Source organism: Siphateles boraxobius, unplaced genomic scaffold (assembly GCF_051911475.1).
Source record: "Siphateles boraxobius isolate OS27281-9 unplaced genomic scaffold, OSU_SipBor_1 55, whole genome shotgun sequence".
Classification (NCBI taxonomy): Eukaryota; Metazoa; Chordata; class Actinopteri; order Cypriniformes; family Leuciscidae; genus Siphateles; species Siphateles boraxobius.
In genome coordinates this window covers 6,749,349-6,766,095 of record NW_027509181.1, presented here as the reverse complement: position 1 = coordinate 6,766,095, position 16,747 = coordinate 6,749,349, and the positions used below count along the sequence as shown (strand labels likewise).

The 16,747-nt window shown below is 36.4% G+C and overlaps 3 protein-coding genes across 7 annotated transcripts in view; 1 reads left to right on the top strand and 2 right to left on the bottom strand.

The window, feature by feature from the left end:
• dnajc9 (DnaJ (Hsp40) homolog, subfamily C, member 9) overlaps positions 1-999 on the top strand; it is a 298,727-nt gene extending 297,728 nt beyond the window's left edge. The window contains exon 6 of one of the 2 annotated variants that reach the window (XM_077205981.1): positions 541-999. In XM_077205981.1, coding sequence (XP_077062096.1) covers positions 541-645 — 105 coding nt within the window. In that variant the 3' untranslated portion in view covers positions 646-999. The remainder of the gene's footprint in view (positions 1-540) is intronic. The other variant, XM_077205982.1, reaches the window with a different exon arrangement.
• Positions 1,000-1,114: 115 nt separating this feature from the next.
• Positions 1,115-5,898, bottom strand: LOC143714693 (uncharacterized). Its single transcript, XM_077205983.1, has 3 exons — positions 5,696-5,898; positions 5,450-5,612; positions 1,115-1,578 (listed from the first exon to the last, which is right to left on the bottom strand). The coding sequence occupies exons 1-3, from the start codon at positions 5,838-5,840 to the stop codon at positions 1,161-1,163; spliced, it is 726 nt and encodes a 241-aa protein (XP_077062098.1). The 5' UTR covers positions 5,841-5,898; the 3' UTR covers positions 1,115-1,160.
• Positions 5,899-7,145: 1,247 nt separating this feature from the next.
• On the bottom strand, positions 7,146-16,054 carry nudt13 (nudix (nucleoside diphosphate linked moiety X)-type motif 13). Of its 4 annotated transcripts, none has more exons than XM_077205974.1 (10): positions 15,886-16,054; positions 15,720-15,780; positions 15,527-15,631; positions 13,454-13,596; positions 13,256-13,363; positions 12,698-12,804; positions 11,582-11,707; positions 10,299-10,410; positions 10,038-10,192; positions 7,146-7,374 (listed from the first exon to the last, which is right to left on the bottom strand). In XM_077205974.1, exons 3-10 carry the CDS (start codon positions 15,604-15,606, stop codon positions 7,186-7,188), a joined length of 1,020 nt encoding a protein of 339 aa, XP_077062089.1. In that variant the 5' UTR covers positions 15,607-15,631; positions 15,720-15,780; positions 15,886-16,054; the 3' UTR covers positions 7,146-7,185. The 4 variants fall into 4 exon arrangements, with proteins under 4 accessions (XP_077062089.1, XP_077062088.1, XP_077062090.1 ...); XM_077205973.1 differs by having other exon boundaries at positions 15,527-15,625; positions 15,716-15,780; positions 15,871-16,011; XM_077205975.1 differs by lacking the exons at positions 15,527-15,631; positions 15,720-15,780; positions 15,886-16,054 and adding an exon at positions 13,676-13,690.
• Between the last annotated feature and the right edge of the window lie 693 nt (positions 16,055-16,747).

The window sequence follows — 16,747 nt, the reverse complement described above, 5'->3', positions numbered from 1 at the left end:
TCGCAAGCATGACCTGAGGTTACTTGCAGTGTTTTGGTATAGCGCCACCTACTGGTCAGGAGATATGAAAATGGCTATTATTGCTTATAACTTCTGAACGGTTTGCCCAGAATCAGGCCAAGCTGATTCTGAGGCTGTAACTCTGCAAAGTTTCGGCATATTGACCACAACACATCAATTTGGTAACAGCACCACCTATTGGTCAAAAGTGATAAACAATTAAAATATTCCTAGTGATTATATTTGATTTTGCAGCCGTTTTGGCTGAAGTGAAATCATCTAAAAATGTCTTTAATTACTCAGTTGCAGTTGGTCTGATGTTAAATGAAAGGGGGTCAGACTCATCTTATTTATTAGAGGGAAATCATTTTTAACTATGCTGCATAATCGTACTCATTAATATAAATGTATTCTATAATATACAGTATATTTATTTGTGTGTGTGGGGTGTTATATCTGCTATTATCTGATGTGTTCAAGTCACCGCCTGTTAAGAAGCATGAATAAAAAAATGTATCCTGACAATTGTTTTCTATTTAGCAAAGACAAAAGTCCAAAGAAAGTGGGTTCAACTCTCTCATCTCAGATCTGGAGGCTAAATATTGCAAGAAACCAGCAGCGGGAAAGAAGGGCAAGAAAAAGTAAAGTTTCACCAGACTGGGCTATTTCTACCAAATGTTATCATTTATCTTGTGATCTAATCTAGAAATGTACATAATAATCAAATGACACTTTATAATGGATACTGGCCATTTGATAGCCATACGACGGCTGAATAATAACAGTCAACTCACACTCTCATCCATTTATTACAGTGCATTAGATTAGTGTGAATCTGCTCCATGTTCATGCTCATACCAGCTTGTGAAACAAATGAGAATGCAAGCGTTACTGTAACATGTTTTGTATATATGTTTTCCCGTTTCATGGTTTTGTAGTGTTGGATGTATTATTGTTCAAGTAGATCATCTGAATATAATAAACTTGTTTTGATCAGTGTGAAAGTCTAAGGTTTGGGTTTTTATGTTTTGACAAACCCATTAATATACTTAACCTTTTTATGCATAAAGACTAGAACACTCAACATTGGGAATACAAAAAAAAAAACAGCACGAAATCACTTTTTTTAAAGTGACATTTATTTTCAATAAAAAAGTATTTCAACTGGGTTTTACAACACTACACTGTAGTAACAACTGATTACTTGGTGACACTGAGGAAATCTGAGGAAAGCTCGGCTGTCCAAACTCTGCGTCGTGAAGTATTTTTTGGATCTGAAGCTTCACCAAGGACTGCTTCGAAGCAGGTAAGCGTCTTAAAGCGGGTGCTAAGCTCCGAAGAAATAAATCGACTTCATCTTGCTGTTGTTCGTCTTTCTCTCGGTCTCTTGAGTCTTTAGAGGCCAAATACCTCTCCAACAGCTCTAGTGTCTCTGATCGCCTTCTCTTTACAATGCCAGACCGGATAGCTCCTGGGCTTGTCACGGGCGTTCCCGTACTGGTGCTGGCTGGTTCGGCCCCGCTGTCTTCATCTGGCTCGTCGTCCTCGATTTTGCCGGGAATGCTGTCCAAAATAACACTGTACACCAGTAAAAACCACTGTGAATAACCATGAGGTTTTCGAGCTTCATTACAACATAGAACAGATGCATGATACAACCCATTGCTAAAATGTAAAAGGGCCATCAACCCTATACACTCTTTATGCTTTTTGGCTATTCATTTCACATAACGACACTTAGGGGTTCTATATAAAAACGTGGTTTCTAAGTTTAAAAAAAATACCGTTATCGTCTCTGTAAACGACAAAAACACGAATTTGTGAAAATGGTGACGTCATGCGTATTACGAGTTCAGTCTGTAGGCAAGTAGGGTTTCTTTACAAAGTGACGGATCTGTGTGAACAGGGATCGTTTTGACAACGTAACCTTTCTGATTTTAGTACATTGTCATGTAAACCCTAAAATTAAATTGTCCCACCATTTCCCAAAGATCAAAGGATTTTACTTGATTAAATAAATGGAAGAATAATCGGCAGGTAAACTGTTGAATCAGAAAATTTTTACATGTTTATTTCTGTAACACACAAAAAAAGCACATTGTAGCAGATGGGTGTGATTAAGCCGACAAAAATCTGTGTGTATAAACAATGTTCCAATATTAATTGTCTTATACAGTCGAGAAGATCAAGACTTCGGAAAAATGTTTTACGTCAAGTATATAATAGTGCACACTACAAAAAACATGGAATTCATGCTTTTATTACACAAGTAATGTGACAGTTATGTTCGGGGAGGAATAGTAGCATTTTATGCAGTATACACTATCATTGGCAAAATAAAAAATAATTTTATTTACAAAATTGTAATTCATTTTTATAATAAAATATCTGAATTCTAGCCAGTTCAATCTAATAAGAAAAAAATATTAATTTGTGACAAGTCTGTGTGCATTGCATTAATGGATGCAGTGTGCTCTGAGTTCAGAAAATTCCCTTTATATAAAGTGTACTTACTATAATGAGTGCTGAAATAGTATGAGCAGTTTAGTAATATGCTATTTTTAGTAATAATTCAAATATCTGGTAAAAGAACCATAGCCTTTAGGTAGTGAAAGATGACAACAAAAAAACAATCAAATCCAATATGTAAATAATTTAAGAAAAAATAACCAATATCACAACTATTCTATACTCATAGAATTAGAACTCTATAGTTATATATGTAAACAAGTCTAGTTATTAGTGTACTAATCTTTCATGTACTGTAAAATGTGTTTAATTCAGTAATCAGCGTCCAATTGTCATCTCCAAATTAAAATGCATTTCATTTATAAAAGTTTAATATTTTTCAATTTTATACGTAAATGAAAATTCTTGCCAGTACAATAAATACATACAGTTATACATACAGAATACATTGGTCACACTGGAAATAGGAGGTTGCATGCATTGTTTTGCAGTCTGCTCTGCGTTTAGAAAATCACTTACTATAAAAAAGTGTACTATACAGCAGAAATAGTATGAGTAGAATGATAATACGCTATTTTGAACATAGCTTAAAGGGTTTAGTTCAACCAAAAATGAAAATTCATAATTTTACTGACCCTCATGCCGTTTCAAACCTGTAAGACTTTCGTTCATCTTCGGAACACAAATGAAGATATTTTTAATGAAATCTAAGAGCTTTCTGTCCCTCCATTGACAGATACACAACTACCACTTTGACACATCAAAAAGTTCATAGAGATCGTAAAACTAATCCATATGAATTGAGTGGTTTGGCCCAAATTTTTCTAAGGAGACACGATCGCTTTATATGAACAGATTGAATTATGTTTTTAATCACATAGGCTACTGTAAACATTGACCAGAGAACAGCTCAACCTAACCTGCTTGACACGCAAGAACAAACCTCAGGGGTTTCATTAACGTGCTGCGTAACACGAGAATGAACCTCATTGGTTCAAGCAGGTCAAGCAAGCATGCTTGAGCTTATGTTACTGTGCGTTCACACCACCGCCGGCGAGAGCGTCAAAGTGGCCAGAAGTCATTCATTTTCAATGAGAGCCGGCGGCCAGCTCCGGCGAGAGCGGCGCGTCTTGGACGGTGAGAGCGACGAGGAGAGTTGAAGTCAGGTCAACTTTATGGCTCTGTTGCCAACTATTTTCAAAGGAAAGTAGCTGACGCCTTCCCTAAAAGTCGCCAAATGTCGCTAGATGACGTCATATGCTAATTAGCATATTCATGACGTCATCGCGTCGTACTTGCGCTCTGCCTGCCTAATGTGTTTTCCCTCTAAATTCATGCTAACATTCTGTATTTTAATATAATATAATATAGCCGAATGTCCAATAAAGCTGTTCTCATTGCCTATATTATTTTTGTCAGACAATAGAACAAGTAGCTATGATATAGTGAATGACTAAATCTTTTTATATGTGTAAAATTATCTGAATTGAGAGAGTTCGGGAACTGGGTGAAAGCTCTGTGATAGCGAGTATTACAAGTAATAAGCACAAGAAAAGAAAGTAAATTAAAACGGTCAAACAAAACTCTTTAAAAATAAAACAGAAGAGAAGCAGATAAGTGACAAGCCCGTGGGGGGAAAAAAACTGGCGTGCGCTCAACACATGAATGTGCTGCCGCTCGTCTCAGCCATTCACTGAACAAGGTCGACGCAGTTAGAGAGAGTGACGGCAGGGAGAAAGCAAGAGCTCGCGCTCGCAGAACAGTACTGGCAACATCTGGAGGTTACTGAGGTTTGTCTAAAAAAGTCACTAGATTTGTCGCTAGTCGCTTTTTTAAAAAAATATCGCTAAAGGGGTCTGAAAAGTCGCTAAAAATAGCGACAAAGGCGCTAAGTTGGCAACACTGCTTTATGGTAATAAGCAATGACGCGGTTCGGCGGCAACCAATCGGAATATAGAAGTGCTCCGTCTGAGAGGAGTCCAGAGAACGCAGTCCTGTAAACTTTGGTTCCGACCACATTAGTTCCCAAGCAAAATTCAGGAGGTTGATCATTTGAATTTGATAAGAAGGCGCGCAACACTATTTATAGGCAATATTTTCGCGCTAGAACGCTTGTTTTTCAGCGGGAATGCAAATTATAATAGCACTTAACCATGAACACAAAAGCCACACCACACAAATGGATTTTAATTTGTTTATTTAATTAGCAAACATGTCACTATAATTGTTAAGTTTTTTCCATCGATCAATTTTCTGCAAAAATAACGATCGACATGCTTGTTTGCTTTGTGGCCCCTTTAAATACAGTTGTAAAAAAGACCACGCGTTTGATCTACGTCAGAGCACGGTGTCGCTGGGAGGGCGGCGAGAGCGAATTTTGCCGCTCTCGTCGGTGGCGGTGTGAACGTACAGTTAAACCACAATTAATGTGTGAGTTGATGAATGCTTATATGTGAATAAAAGCCTTAATTAAATCTGCTCATCATATAAAGTGATCAGAAAATTTGGACTAATCCGCTAAATTCATAAGGTTTAGTTTTACGGTGTCTTTATGAACTTTTTGAAGCGTCATAGTAGTTGCGTAGCTGTCTATGGTGGGACAGAAAGCTCTCAGAATATCTTAATTTGTGTTATGCTGGGTTTGTAATGACATGAGGGTGAGTAAATGACAATTTTCCCTTTGGGTGAACTATCCCTTTAAAACCACCAATGTACTGAAATACTACACAATTTGTTATGCAAATGAAGCAAGAAAGAAAGAACCAATCAGGATCCAGTATATAAATATTTTAAGAAAGAAAGGACCAATAGCACAACTGTACATAATGTTACAATAACGTCACCGCTGTCAGTTGGATTTTGAATACTGAACATTTAGTGAAATGAATGGGAAACTTTTCAAACTGTTCAAGCACTGATATAACGTTAATAGTATAGCTGTAGGTGCAAGACAGGCTTCATACAAAATACACTCGAATACCTTCTGTGTTCTGTGGAGGGATCGAGAAAGTCCATCACTCGCATATATTTCCATTGCTTCTTTTTCTTAGCTGCCCGTCCACTCCGACTACCATCCTGCTCCAGTCGCTTTTTTCTAGTGTATGTGTCTCTTAGATTTTTCCATTTAGCTTTCACCTCTTCCACTGTACAAACACACAGCCATAGATGAAGCTTGTTAACGCACTGACATAAACGCTGCATAGAAAGCTACACAAATAAAACTCACCATCGACTCCCATTTTGTCTGCTATTCCTTGCCAGAGCACTTCTTTCCGCTTCGTATTTTTGTACTCGTTGTGGTTTTTATCAAATAATTCCTTGTTCTCAGAAACCAAAAACAACAAGAGCTCCGCGTCCATCTTGATTACCATTCTTCTTCTAACGAATTAGTACAGGATTTAGTGCTTCAGCGCCACCAAGTGTGCAGGAGAGGCGCTTTTTGCAAAATAATGAATCTGATTGGTCGTTGAGTCCCCGCCCCTACCCCCCCCCCCCCCCCTAGTTTAGGTCAGTCGACGTAACAAACGAACACAACAGGAGGATACGTTAATAATATAAATTTAAAATACATCATGTATGTTTGATTACTAAATTTAAAAGTTAAATGACTAAATAGCACCTCCTTGAAAACAATACAACAGTCTTTCTAAAATATCCTCCCTTTTTAATATTTTTAATTTAATATGGTTTTTACTGCATAAAATCTTCGCAGTGATTTGAACCAAACCTGTAACTGGCATTTTAAGACTCAAAATTGGCATTTTAAGTCCACTGTAACCTTTTTTCATTCAACATTGGTAACATAATTCTCCCAATATGACAACCCATCTTGAATTTTGTGTCAGCTCTTATGATAATGTTTATACACAGCACAGGTCATAGCTAGTTATATTTTAGGCATCTTCTGATTTACTCTAGAATATGTTCAGATTTTGCCTTTGGCTGCCGTATGTTTCTAGACCTTTTCTAAGAACTTATATAGGCCTAATCATATGTGTTACATAATAATATACAAATTGCTTTTCACTTCCAATAACTGAGCATTTGAACTAGTTTTGTTTTACTTAATTTTGACCCTTGGTAAAAAAAAAAAAATAGCAAGAGGGTACCGAAGGGAAAATTAAACTGTCACCAGATGAATTTTGTCCATTAGTGTAAAAACACAGGAATGCTTTTTTCTACTTATCCTTATTTCACTGAAAATTTTAGATAAATATTTACTCTTGGTGTGAATATGCCTAAATGTTGTTCAACCCTTTTTAGTGACAATTATATTGGGAAATGTTAGAGATGCAGTATGTCACTATTTCTTGGTATTTTCTTTATTGTAATAAAATTCACAACAGTAATTTTCTGCAAGTTACAGTGTATAACTGATTAGTAGCTACTATTTGAGGTAGATGTGCAGTTTTCTTAATTCAGATGCAATCCATCAACATTTACAGATATATTTCATATTATGAAATCATTATACAATGATCATTTTCTTTTCATTCTATAATTATTCTCAATTAATATTTTTTTTCCAGAACAAGTATAAGAATTATACTTTCTTTAAGTCTTTCTTTGAATATTACTGAAGATCCTTTCACAAGTAGTCCACCTCAGTGTCTTGTGGTTATAATAGCAAAAACATTTTGTTCAGGTTTTCACGTTTATTTTTTCTTTAAGTTCCTAGATCCAATGCATATAGTTGGATGGCGACTTCAGTCCATGTCATTTTCTTGATAGCTGTTGCCGATTGGCCCATTCCTGAATGATCTGATTGGCTATGGCATAAGGAGGTGGGACCCAGAATACAGGTGGCTCTCCTTTAGGGTTGCGTGGAGGTTTCTGTAGTGCTTCTGTTATTTCTTCAAAAGTGAACCAGCGAGCATCCTCAAGCTCTGCCGTGTCTATTTTCACCTATCCATGAACAGTTAAAGCAGGTAAAGGTTATACAAAACAGCAAAGTATCTACTGTGCTGTTTTAAATTAAAACGCATTAACATTTATTTGGATCTGCCTGATTGTTTTCCAGGGTCTCAAAATAGTATTTATCCACTTCATTCACATTTTAATAACTGACCCAATTCTCATTAACACAGAGTTCTTTAACTGACAGAGAAATACTGTATATACATTTTACCAAAACATTTTACTAATTTCACTTGAAAATAAAAAATAACATTGAGAACTTTTTTTTTTTGCATTGATTTTTTTTTTTTTACAATTAAGCACCCAGGGTAAAAAAAAAGAAAGAAAAGCTAATATAATAATAACTTAAAAGCAACACAATTATGTGTAAATAAAACTTAAATAATAATAAAGAAATTAAATGGGTCTTTTGCCATTAAAAATAATATATATATATATATATATATATATATATATATATATATATATATATATTAGTTTTATTTTGATTTTGGGGTCAAATATCGCATGGAAATATTCTTGACAAGTTTTGTAATATGAACTCCTTTTTTATACAGTTGGTTTAAAGCAGAACTAAGTAACTTTTTTACCTTAACCGAACAGCTTTGGAGTCATTGTAATGTGTATATTAATGATTTCGTGTTGAATGGTGGTCGTCTCGCACCCCCCTGGTGCCTGTGAGCCGCAAAACCACCCTTGCAACTTTGGCCCGGCGTGCCGCCGGCTTCAGTGTTAGGAAGTATCGTGTGATATCAGGTCTTGCGAGGTAACAAATTGCTTTACGGCACAGCACGCGTACACGCCCCCATCCAGGACACGGCTAGCTATAAGAACAACTATCGTCCCATGGCAAAGCTGGCATATAAGAAGCAAAAAGCTAGAAAAGCATTGTCGGAGGAACAGAGAAAGAGGAAATGGCAGACTGACCGAGCGAGGAGTCAGACACGAGTAAGCATCGGACCTGCGTTTTCAGAATGGCGAAAAAAACGAAGTAAAGCGCGGTCGGAAGAGTCTAGAAAAAGGTAATGAGAATCTGACAGCACGAGGAACCGGACAAGAGTTCCACTCGCTCAGTCTTTCACTGTTAAAGTTGATTCCTGCGATTATCATGAGAACAGTTGTCAATATCTCACATAATTATCCGGACATAAATACGCTTACATGTTGTAAATAGTATAAATGAGCGCAATTTGCAAACTATTATGATAAATTGCAATAATCATGTCTAACAACATCATAACGGACATTGTTACGAAATCAGGGCTCTCAAGTGTCACGCATTGAGCGTGACAGTCACTCATTTCGGTCTATTGTCACGCTCTCCCACCACACATTGTATTTCTCACGCTGAAAAACTATTTGTAATATATTTAATATGCCAAAACTCTGGCCGCCCCACTCTGTGGAACCGGCAGGAATCAAGCGCGTCTCCTCTGGTGTTGTTCGTCGGGCTACACAATAGCCAATCAGAAAATAGCACTATTGTATCTGGGTAAGATTTAACGCAACAACCAATGACAAAAATGTATCTGTCGGCTGGATGTCACTCTTGCCTGTCTTCAAAACTTGAGAGCCCTGCGAAATAATGCGACGTACATGATACACTTTATTGGTGTCATCTGGCATTTAGGCTCAGGTAAGCCTAACGCGGTAGGCTACTTTATTATTATGAAGTGCAGAGGCCGTGAGTGCTGAAACGCTCTGCGTGAGTGGTGTTTATGACAGTAACGTTAAATACAAGTACTCTACAGCGACTTTAGGGATCGCTGTTTGACAAAAACAGAAATCCTGCATAGTGCCGCTTTAATAGTAGAATTTATGTGTTTGGACTGTTGTGGCCGTAATCTTCACCAGAGGGCGACTTCTGGGCTATCTCATCATGAACTTCAATTCCCATAAACCACTGCCTGAACTCATGTTTGTGTGTGATTAGCTTGTTAAGCACTGCCTATATAATGCTAAGTTCCAGGCAGGTTTTTGAGCATGTAAATCACGACTTCAAACCACGACTCACAACTTTATAGCGTTCCAGGCCAGTCACGCCAAACTACCTAAGCACAATATACATACTTACTGTTTCAGAGACATATCGTAATACATAATCGTGTGTGTATTATTATCATTATTATATTATTATTAATTTGACTAAAACGTTATATTGTCCTAAAGTGTATTCTCACCGTGTACCGCCTGCAGAAACACTGCATCCGTAGGGGCTGCCATTGTTGTTTTGTATGGTTTCGCGGGCTATGTGACGTCAGAGATCGTAACTGGGAGTACATCGATCTAGTACGAGTTCACGGGTGGGAAGTCACGGGTTTGACTGCCGTTCCAGTGCACTTTCACGGGTATAAGGTTGGAAAAACACGGGTTACAGGTTGCCTGGAACGCGGCATAAGCCCTGTGTTTTCACTCTTGCTTTACAAATTCTGAGTGCTTTATCCTGGTTCCTGTATTATGGTATTGATCTTCTGCCTGCTTGCCTGTGTCATGGACTCTAACCTGGATTGTTTGCCCAGTGGTTTTGACCTTCTGCATGTTATCTGGATTATGATTGTGGACTTCCCTTATTAAAGCTGTGTTGGATCTTCAACCTGTGTTTCAGAGCAGTTCCTAACAACAAGTAGTTAAAGGCATCATCCATGTCTCACCTGCGTTTTGTCTGGGTTAACAGTTGCGTGGCAGGCTAACATAAAGGAGCTTTGTGGGAATGGCCAGTGCTGTGATCCAGAATACTGCAGGTTCTCCACCTCCAGACCCACCTCTTCTGCCACCTCTCTGTGCAGGGCTTCCTCCAAAGACTCTCCTGCAAAATGATTTCATAAAACAGAGCTGGTAAAATAACAAAATGGTTAAGTAACCCCACAGACTGATATGGTGTGGACAGCAGCTTGTAATAAAGTGTGACTCACCCATGTCACAGAAGCCAGAGAGTGCGCTGTACATGCCTGGAGGAAACATGGGCTGTCGAGCCAGCAGACATCTGCTCCCGTCAGACACCAGCACGATCACTACAGGTGCCATCTGCAGGTCAAGGACAAACAGCTCTATGCTAATGTTCTCAGTGTCAACCGTAATTAAAAGACAACATGGAACAGCATTTGCAATTCAGTGTACTCCGAAACAGGATAATCAACGAGAAATTGAAATAAATGGCCATGCATTTAAATTACAAACAATAGTGTGAAACAATGACTAAATAAGTACTTAGCTTAGCTACTGGCAAAATGATAAAATAGCATTATTGAATTAGTTAAACTGTGAGAGTTTGGTAACACTTTATTTTAAGGGTCCATAATTATATGGTAGTTAAGCATTAACACACCACTAGTTGATAATTAACTGGACAAAAAGTAAAGGCATATTGGCCATTTATTATGCAGTAGTTAAGTTATAACCAGTAATTTATAATTAACTGAACATATATTTAGAGCATATTAGCATTATTTACAACTTACCAATTACAACTTAAACATTTGAATGATAAATAAGCAGAAATGATCCAATAATTAATGGTTAACTGAATGTACAGTAAATTCCTTTTAGGGTTACACTTTATTTTGATAGTCCACTTCAGACATTTGGTTAGGGTTCGGGTTAGTAGAATAAGTTGACATGTACTTGCAAAGTTACTTATAGTCAGTAGAATGTCTCTTGGAGCATCAAAATAAAGTTTTAGCAGATATTAAGCAGACAGTCTACTAAGACCCTTAGTATTTACATAGTGATACATTTCTTTGATTTACCATCTATTAAGTACACTCAACAATATTAATTATTATTTTTAATAACTGTTGGTTTTAGAGTTTTGTACAATGTTCCTAAGTGAAAGGTATTATTCCATATTAATTATTGATTTGTATGGTACTTATTGAGTTATTATCAAGCTTATTCACCAGAATAAGCCAGTTATGGCTAAGTTGCCAGTAATACAGTACTACTAAAGATCATTTCTGTTATGTTCATGCTTAACTACGGCATAAATAATGCCTAATATTCCAGGTGTGTTAATGCTTAACTACCAAATCACTATAGACACTTAAAATAAAGTGTTACCAAAAGGGTCCTTTTCAGAACAGCTCATCAATATAACTCAGCATCATTGAAACAAATGAGATAAAACAAATTATTTAAAAAACCCAAAACTCCTTTGTATCAGATGTATGTGCATATTGTGGCAAAAGCCCCTGCTTACTTTGGGGTAGTAGGTGACGCCACTGCTGTGGCAAACTCTGAAACTTCCTGACTGGTTCCTGACAGTCGGCTGCCCCGTAGCACTGCAAAAGCCATTGGTCTGATGCCATCGAAGGAGAGCCTGTCCCTAAAACAAACACCAAATTAAACCGTATTTATACAGATAACGTCTTAGAAATGGTCACCATACAAATGGTTCCAACTTTATTAATTTAATATCTCTCTTTGCTTTATTATTTGGCATCATATCATAACGTATAGTAAAAAAATGAAAATAATTACAATGTAACGGAATATTTTCTTCCATATTGTGACGTATATCTGAATGAAACGGATTATTGAAAAAGAAAAAATGTAGGGCAGGACTAGGTTCTATGCATCAGTTGTTGATTGAATGGAGGCAGAACTGAATACAAGCTTACAGTCGATCGTAAAAAAGGGGAGGAGTAGTTTAAGCAAACTAAATGATTTAAGAGTTTCTGCATGTCACCAGAAATAAGTCTGTAGTTTCACCGGAACATCCAGTTGTGACATTTTGATTAAAAATGATGAGGTCAAAAGAAATTAAACATGCGCATGGATGAATTGTTCACAATAAGATCAATAAAGCGTTTCGAAAAATAATTGTGTATTTTCATTTCATGCAGACTTGAGTAAGATATGTCAGTATTCATAGTTCATGTAACAACCAACAAACATCCCAAAAACAGCTTTAAAAGAAATACACATAATACATAAGGTTTACCAGTTACACAGAACAACCTTTAAGAATTAATTGAGCTAAAGTTAAGATGGCTACATCACGCCATATTAGTGTTCATACTAGGGATTGTCAGGTTAACTTCCAACATCATAACAGGAAGATTTGTGCAAGCAAACACCATTCACGTTACCACTTTAGAAAATGTAAATAACCAGTTTAACAACAACAATTGCCTAAAGTAGTAATGGGGACAGAGAGGGAGTGGGATCAAGTTCCTTGGATGATTGAACCTGCAACCTGCTTATTTACTCCATGTTTTCTGAAATCAAATATCATCTGGCAGAAAAACATAACGTTTTCAAAGCGGTTACAATGCAATAGCATTCTTGATCATTTAGAAACTTAAGTACATACTTTGGCTACTAGAGCAGACTCTAGTCCAGTTATCATGAAGAAAGCTTTCCTGAGGTCCACAAACATCCCTCCACACTCCTGTTCCAATGCACTACGGTCTAAATCACCTATAGAGAAGAAATCTCCATTAGATGATATATAATATATATATATATATATTTATATATATATAGTGTATCATGCAGTTATATAAAGTGTACTGTATAGGGTTCACATGGTCACAGAAAACCTGAAAATAAGAATGTTGTTTTCCTGGCCTGGAAAACTTATAGAAAATATTTGAAATAAGAACTTAAAGTGTCCAGGAACATTCCAGAAACAATCGAAACCCTACTCCCACATTCCCATTCCTATAGCGTTCCTGTATCTCAAACTGTAGAGCATGGAGCTAGCAAAACCAAATAAATGTACTGTATACTAATGCAACTTTTGGATAAAATCACTTGGCAAATGCATAAATGCAATTGAAATTTTATAGTGATCATTTTTTTCAGTTGCAGTGTATTCAGCTTTAAAATATTTTCATAGTATTGTGTAGTAATGGCTGTATTGACTGACCCACTTCTAGTGAGAATTGTGGATCACTCTTGTCAGTGCATCCCAGAAGAAAAGATTCGTTAACAAAGTGTTTGTCCTTTCCAACCTTCTCCAGTACGTGTTCCAAATCTAGAGGAATTGGCATACAAACACACAAACTTATATCCCAAAACTTTTAATTTATGTTATGGAAGAGTTCAAGTGGTGTTGTATTAAGACCTGAGGTTTTCAGACATGCCAGTTTGTAAAAGCCGCTGTTGGTCTTCTGCAGTAGAGGAGCAAGCTTATGATACAGTAGAAAGTTCCCAGACCTCAGCGCTTCTCGACATGCCTCATCATCCTCTCTTAGTCTCATAAGGTACCTAAACAGAATTATTTTATATTATATTAAGATGCTAGAGGGATAGTTCACCCATTAAAATTAATTAATTACTTACTCACCCTCATGCCGTTCCAAACGCGTAAGACTTTCGTTCATCTTCGGAACACAAATGAAGATTTTTGTTTTTTTTAATGAAATCTAATCCATATGAATTGAGTGGTTTAGTAAAAGTTTTCTGAAGAGACTTGATCTCTTTATATGATGAACAGATTTAATTAAGGCTTTATTAACATATAAACATTCATCAACTCACACATCAGTTGTGGTAAACAGACGCTCAGCATGTACGCTTGTGTGAGAACCAGTGAGGTTCATTCTCGTGTTACGCAGCACGTTTGAGCTTCCGCATGAACCCATGAGGTTTGTTCTCACGTGATAAATGTTTATATGTGAATAAAAGCCTAAATTCAATTTGTTCATCAAACCACTCGATTCGTATGAAGTAGTTTTAAGATCTTGTGGTAGTTCAAAAATAATCAAAAATATCTTCATGCGTGTTCCGAAGATGAACGAAAGACTTCGTTTGTAACGACAAGAGAGTGAGAATTAATTATAGAATTTTCATTTTTGGGTGAACTAACCCTTTAAGAAAAAAATTCTTGAGCGATATTTCTCCAAAATTCATGCTGGAAATTATTATAGATAAAACTTTATAATTAATACCAGTTAATTCCAAAAACAGCACATGAAATCAAGTCAATCAATGTGTCATGAATTTTTAATATATGTTAAAATAATAATTGTATAAAATAAATTATACAAATGTAACTGCAGATTTGTAGAAATAGTCTTTACTTTCTTTATGGAAAACATAATTTCTTATTTATTTTCCTTTGATGTGAAATACGACCTGAGGCCTGTACCATGATGGTAGCTGAACAAACTCAGGGTTACAGGATTAGTTTAGAGTTGACAAAACCAAACCAATCCAACCAGGCTTTGTTGGTACCATGATGCTGATCATCAACTTTCTCTGTCAACTCAGGCTTTGATCCTGAGTTTAGGAGTTTAGGTGTGACATCTGTGGCGAACAGCCAATCACATGTTGAGTGAAACTGAGATTAATTTCTTGCGAGAGAAGCAGCGCAATTCACTTATTAAATAAAAGTATTAAAATAGTAAGAATTTAAACAAATTTACACAGCAAGAAGAAAACAGCTGTCTATGAAAGAGGACAACTAAAAGAAAAAGTCTCGCTACTGTATATCAGTGCAAGTAAAAGTTGTGAAGTTATATTACACAGCTGATAAAGGTATAGAGAGAATTGAACATTTAAGCTCACATGTAGTCATTTTATAGCTTCATCTATTGATGCTAAAGCGTATTTATATTACCTTTATATATTTATTCATTTAAACTGCGTAATAATAATTGATGAACTAAAATTGTACATGTGTGATTGATAAAGGGTATAATAATTACATAAATAATATCTAAATCATACAAATTTATTATTCTAAATAAGCATCACTAAAAACCAGACGATTTTGTCTTTAAAAATCATTTGCTTTGTAGTGACGTGACTTTATCGCATCAGACATGTGTCACTTTGCTCACAGCTGATTGGTCCAAGTTCAGTTTGCAACCTCTTACCTAGAACATAACCTGCCCCGGACCAGGTTAGCCGTGTAGCGTAAGTTATGGCGATGAACACAGCTAAAAGCCAAACCACTTTCATGGTCTCTAAAACCCAGGGTTGACGCAAACTAAACTGAAACATAGCTGGCTAGCCACCTAAACCGGCTTCATGGTATAGGCCCCTGGACATGTTCTTGACAAGTTTGTGAGATTCATTAAAATAATATTCGATCAAAACTAATAATGTAATAATAAGGTTTATCTTAATCTATTGTATTAACTCCAGTAGTAGGCTACTCCAATAAATGTTTGTATTTTAAAAAAAGACAGACCTCGTTCGAGACACATATCCAGAGCAGGAGCGTGATAACACCAGGTTACAGTTGAAGAAAAGCTTGAATGACTTCAGCATGTCTAAGGTCCACAATATTCTGCCTCTGTGTTCAATATAAAGGTTTTAACATTCACATTTGCTCGACCCAAATGTCACTTTAAAGAGTTCAGCAGTCATGAGATAGAACTTGCCCTTGAAACTTTGTAACAAACGTAAAGTGGCAGTACAGACTTCTTTCAGTATCACGATTTCCTATAAATGTCAATTTCGTTGATTATGTTCGTGAAAATGCACAGCCAGATGAATTACACAAAAATACAAATATTTTTTAACAGAACACACTGTCAATCTACACACCGCGACTGATTCAGAGATAATGTTTCGTAAACCTTTGTCGCTCTCTACTCCAGGAAGGTTTCTGTTTACATAACATATGCCACCCTAAATAATATACTGATATTAATAGATAAACGGGATTGCTTTTGTACTCCTGCAAACGATGCCTGCGCGTAATATGTACGAGATCAGTACGTCATCAAGAGCGTCTGTGGAATCAATGTGGAAACAGCGCCCTCTGTCGTTGACTGTGTGACTACACAGCTGTCGTTCTGTGACTACAGGTAGATAGTTTTTTAAATGTGCATTATTTATGCCTTTTATGATAAAAGCACCATGCAATGTTTTTGGACATACTGTGGTGATACTACGTTTTTGGAAAAAAACAAAAAAAGATGTAATTATTTGAAGTACCTGTACCTTTGAAGTGAAGAAATGTATTCTGTGAATACGATTTACATGACATACGTGATACAAACAATAATTAGCACCATATAGTCCTACGTGTATCACAATCAAAGTGGCATGTGATAGTTACCACCACTGTCTACTACTGTATTTATTAAAATAAATCCATAACATTTTATAACAAAAATGTAGATAACAAATGTTTTCAGCACAGCCACAGCCAACAATTTTGTCAAAAGTTAGTGCACTTATCAAGTATACAACGCTCTGTCAGTAAAGACGCAAGAGCATGCTGAAAATTAAATGCAGTAGCTTTAAGGATTATTGCAACACAAGACCAAGTGGTCAAACTACTCTCCCATCATCCACCCACTCAGTTTCTTAAAGGAAAACAATCTTGGTATTATGTGAAATATTTTATATCTACAATGTCACCTACAAAACAGAGCTAAAAGCATAAGTCCAAAGTAGATAG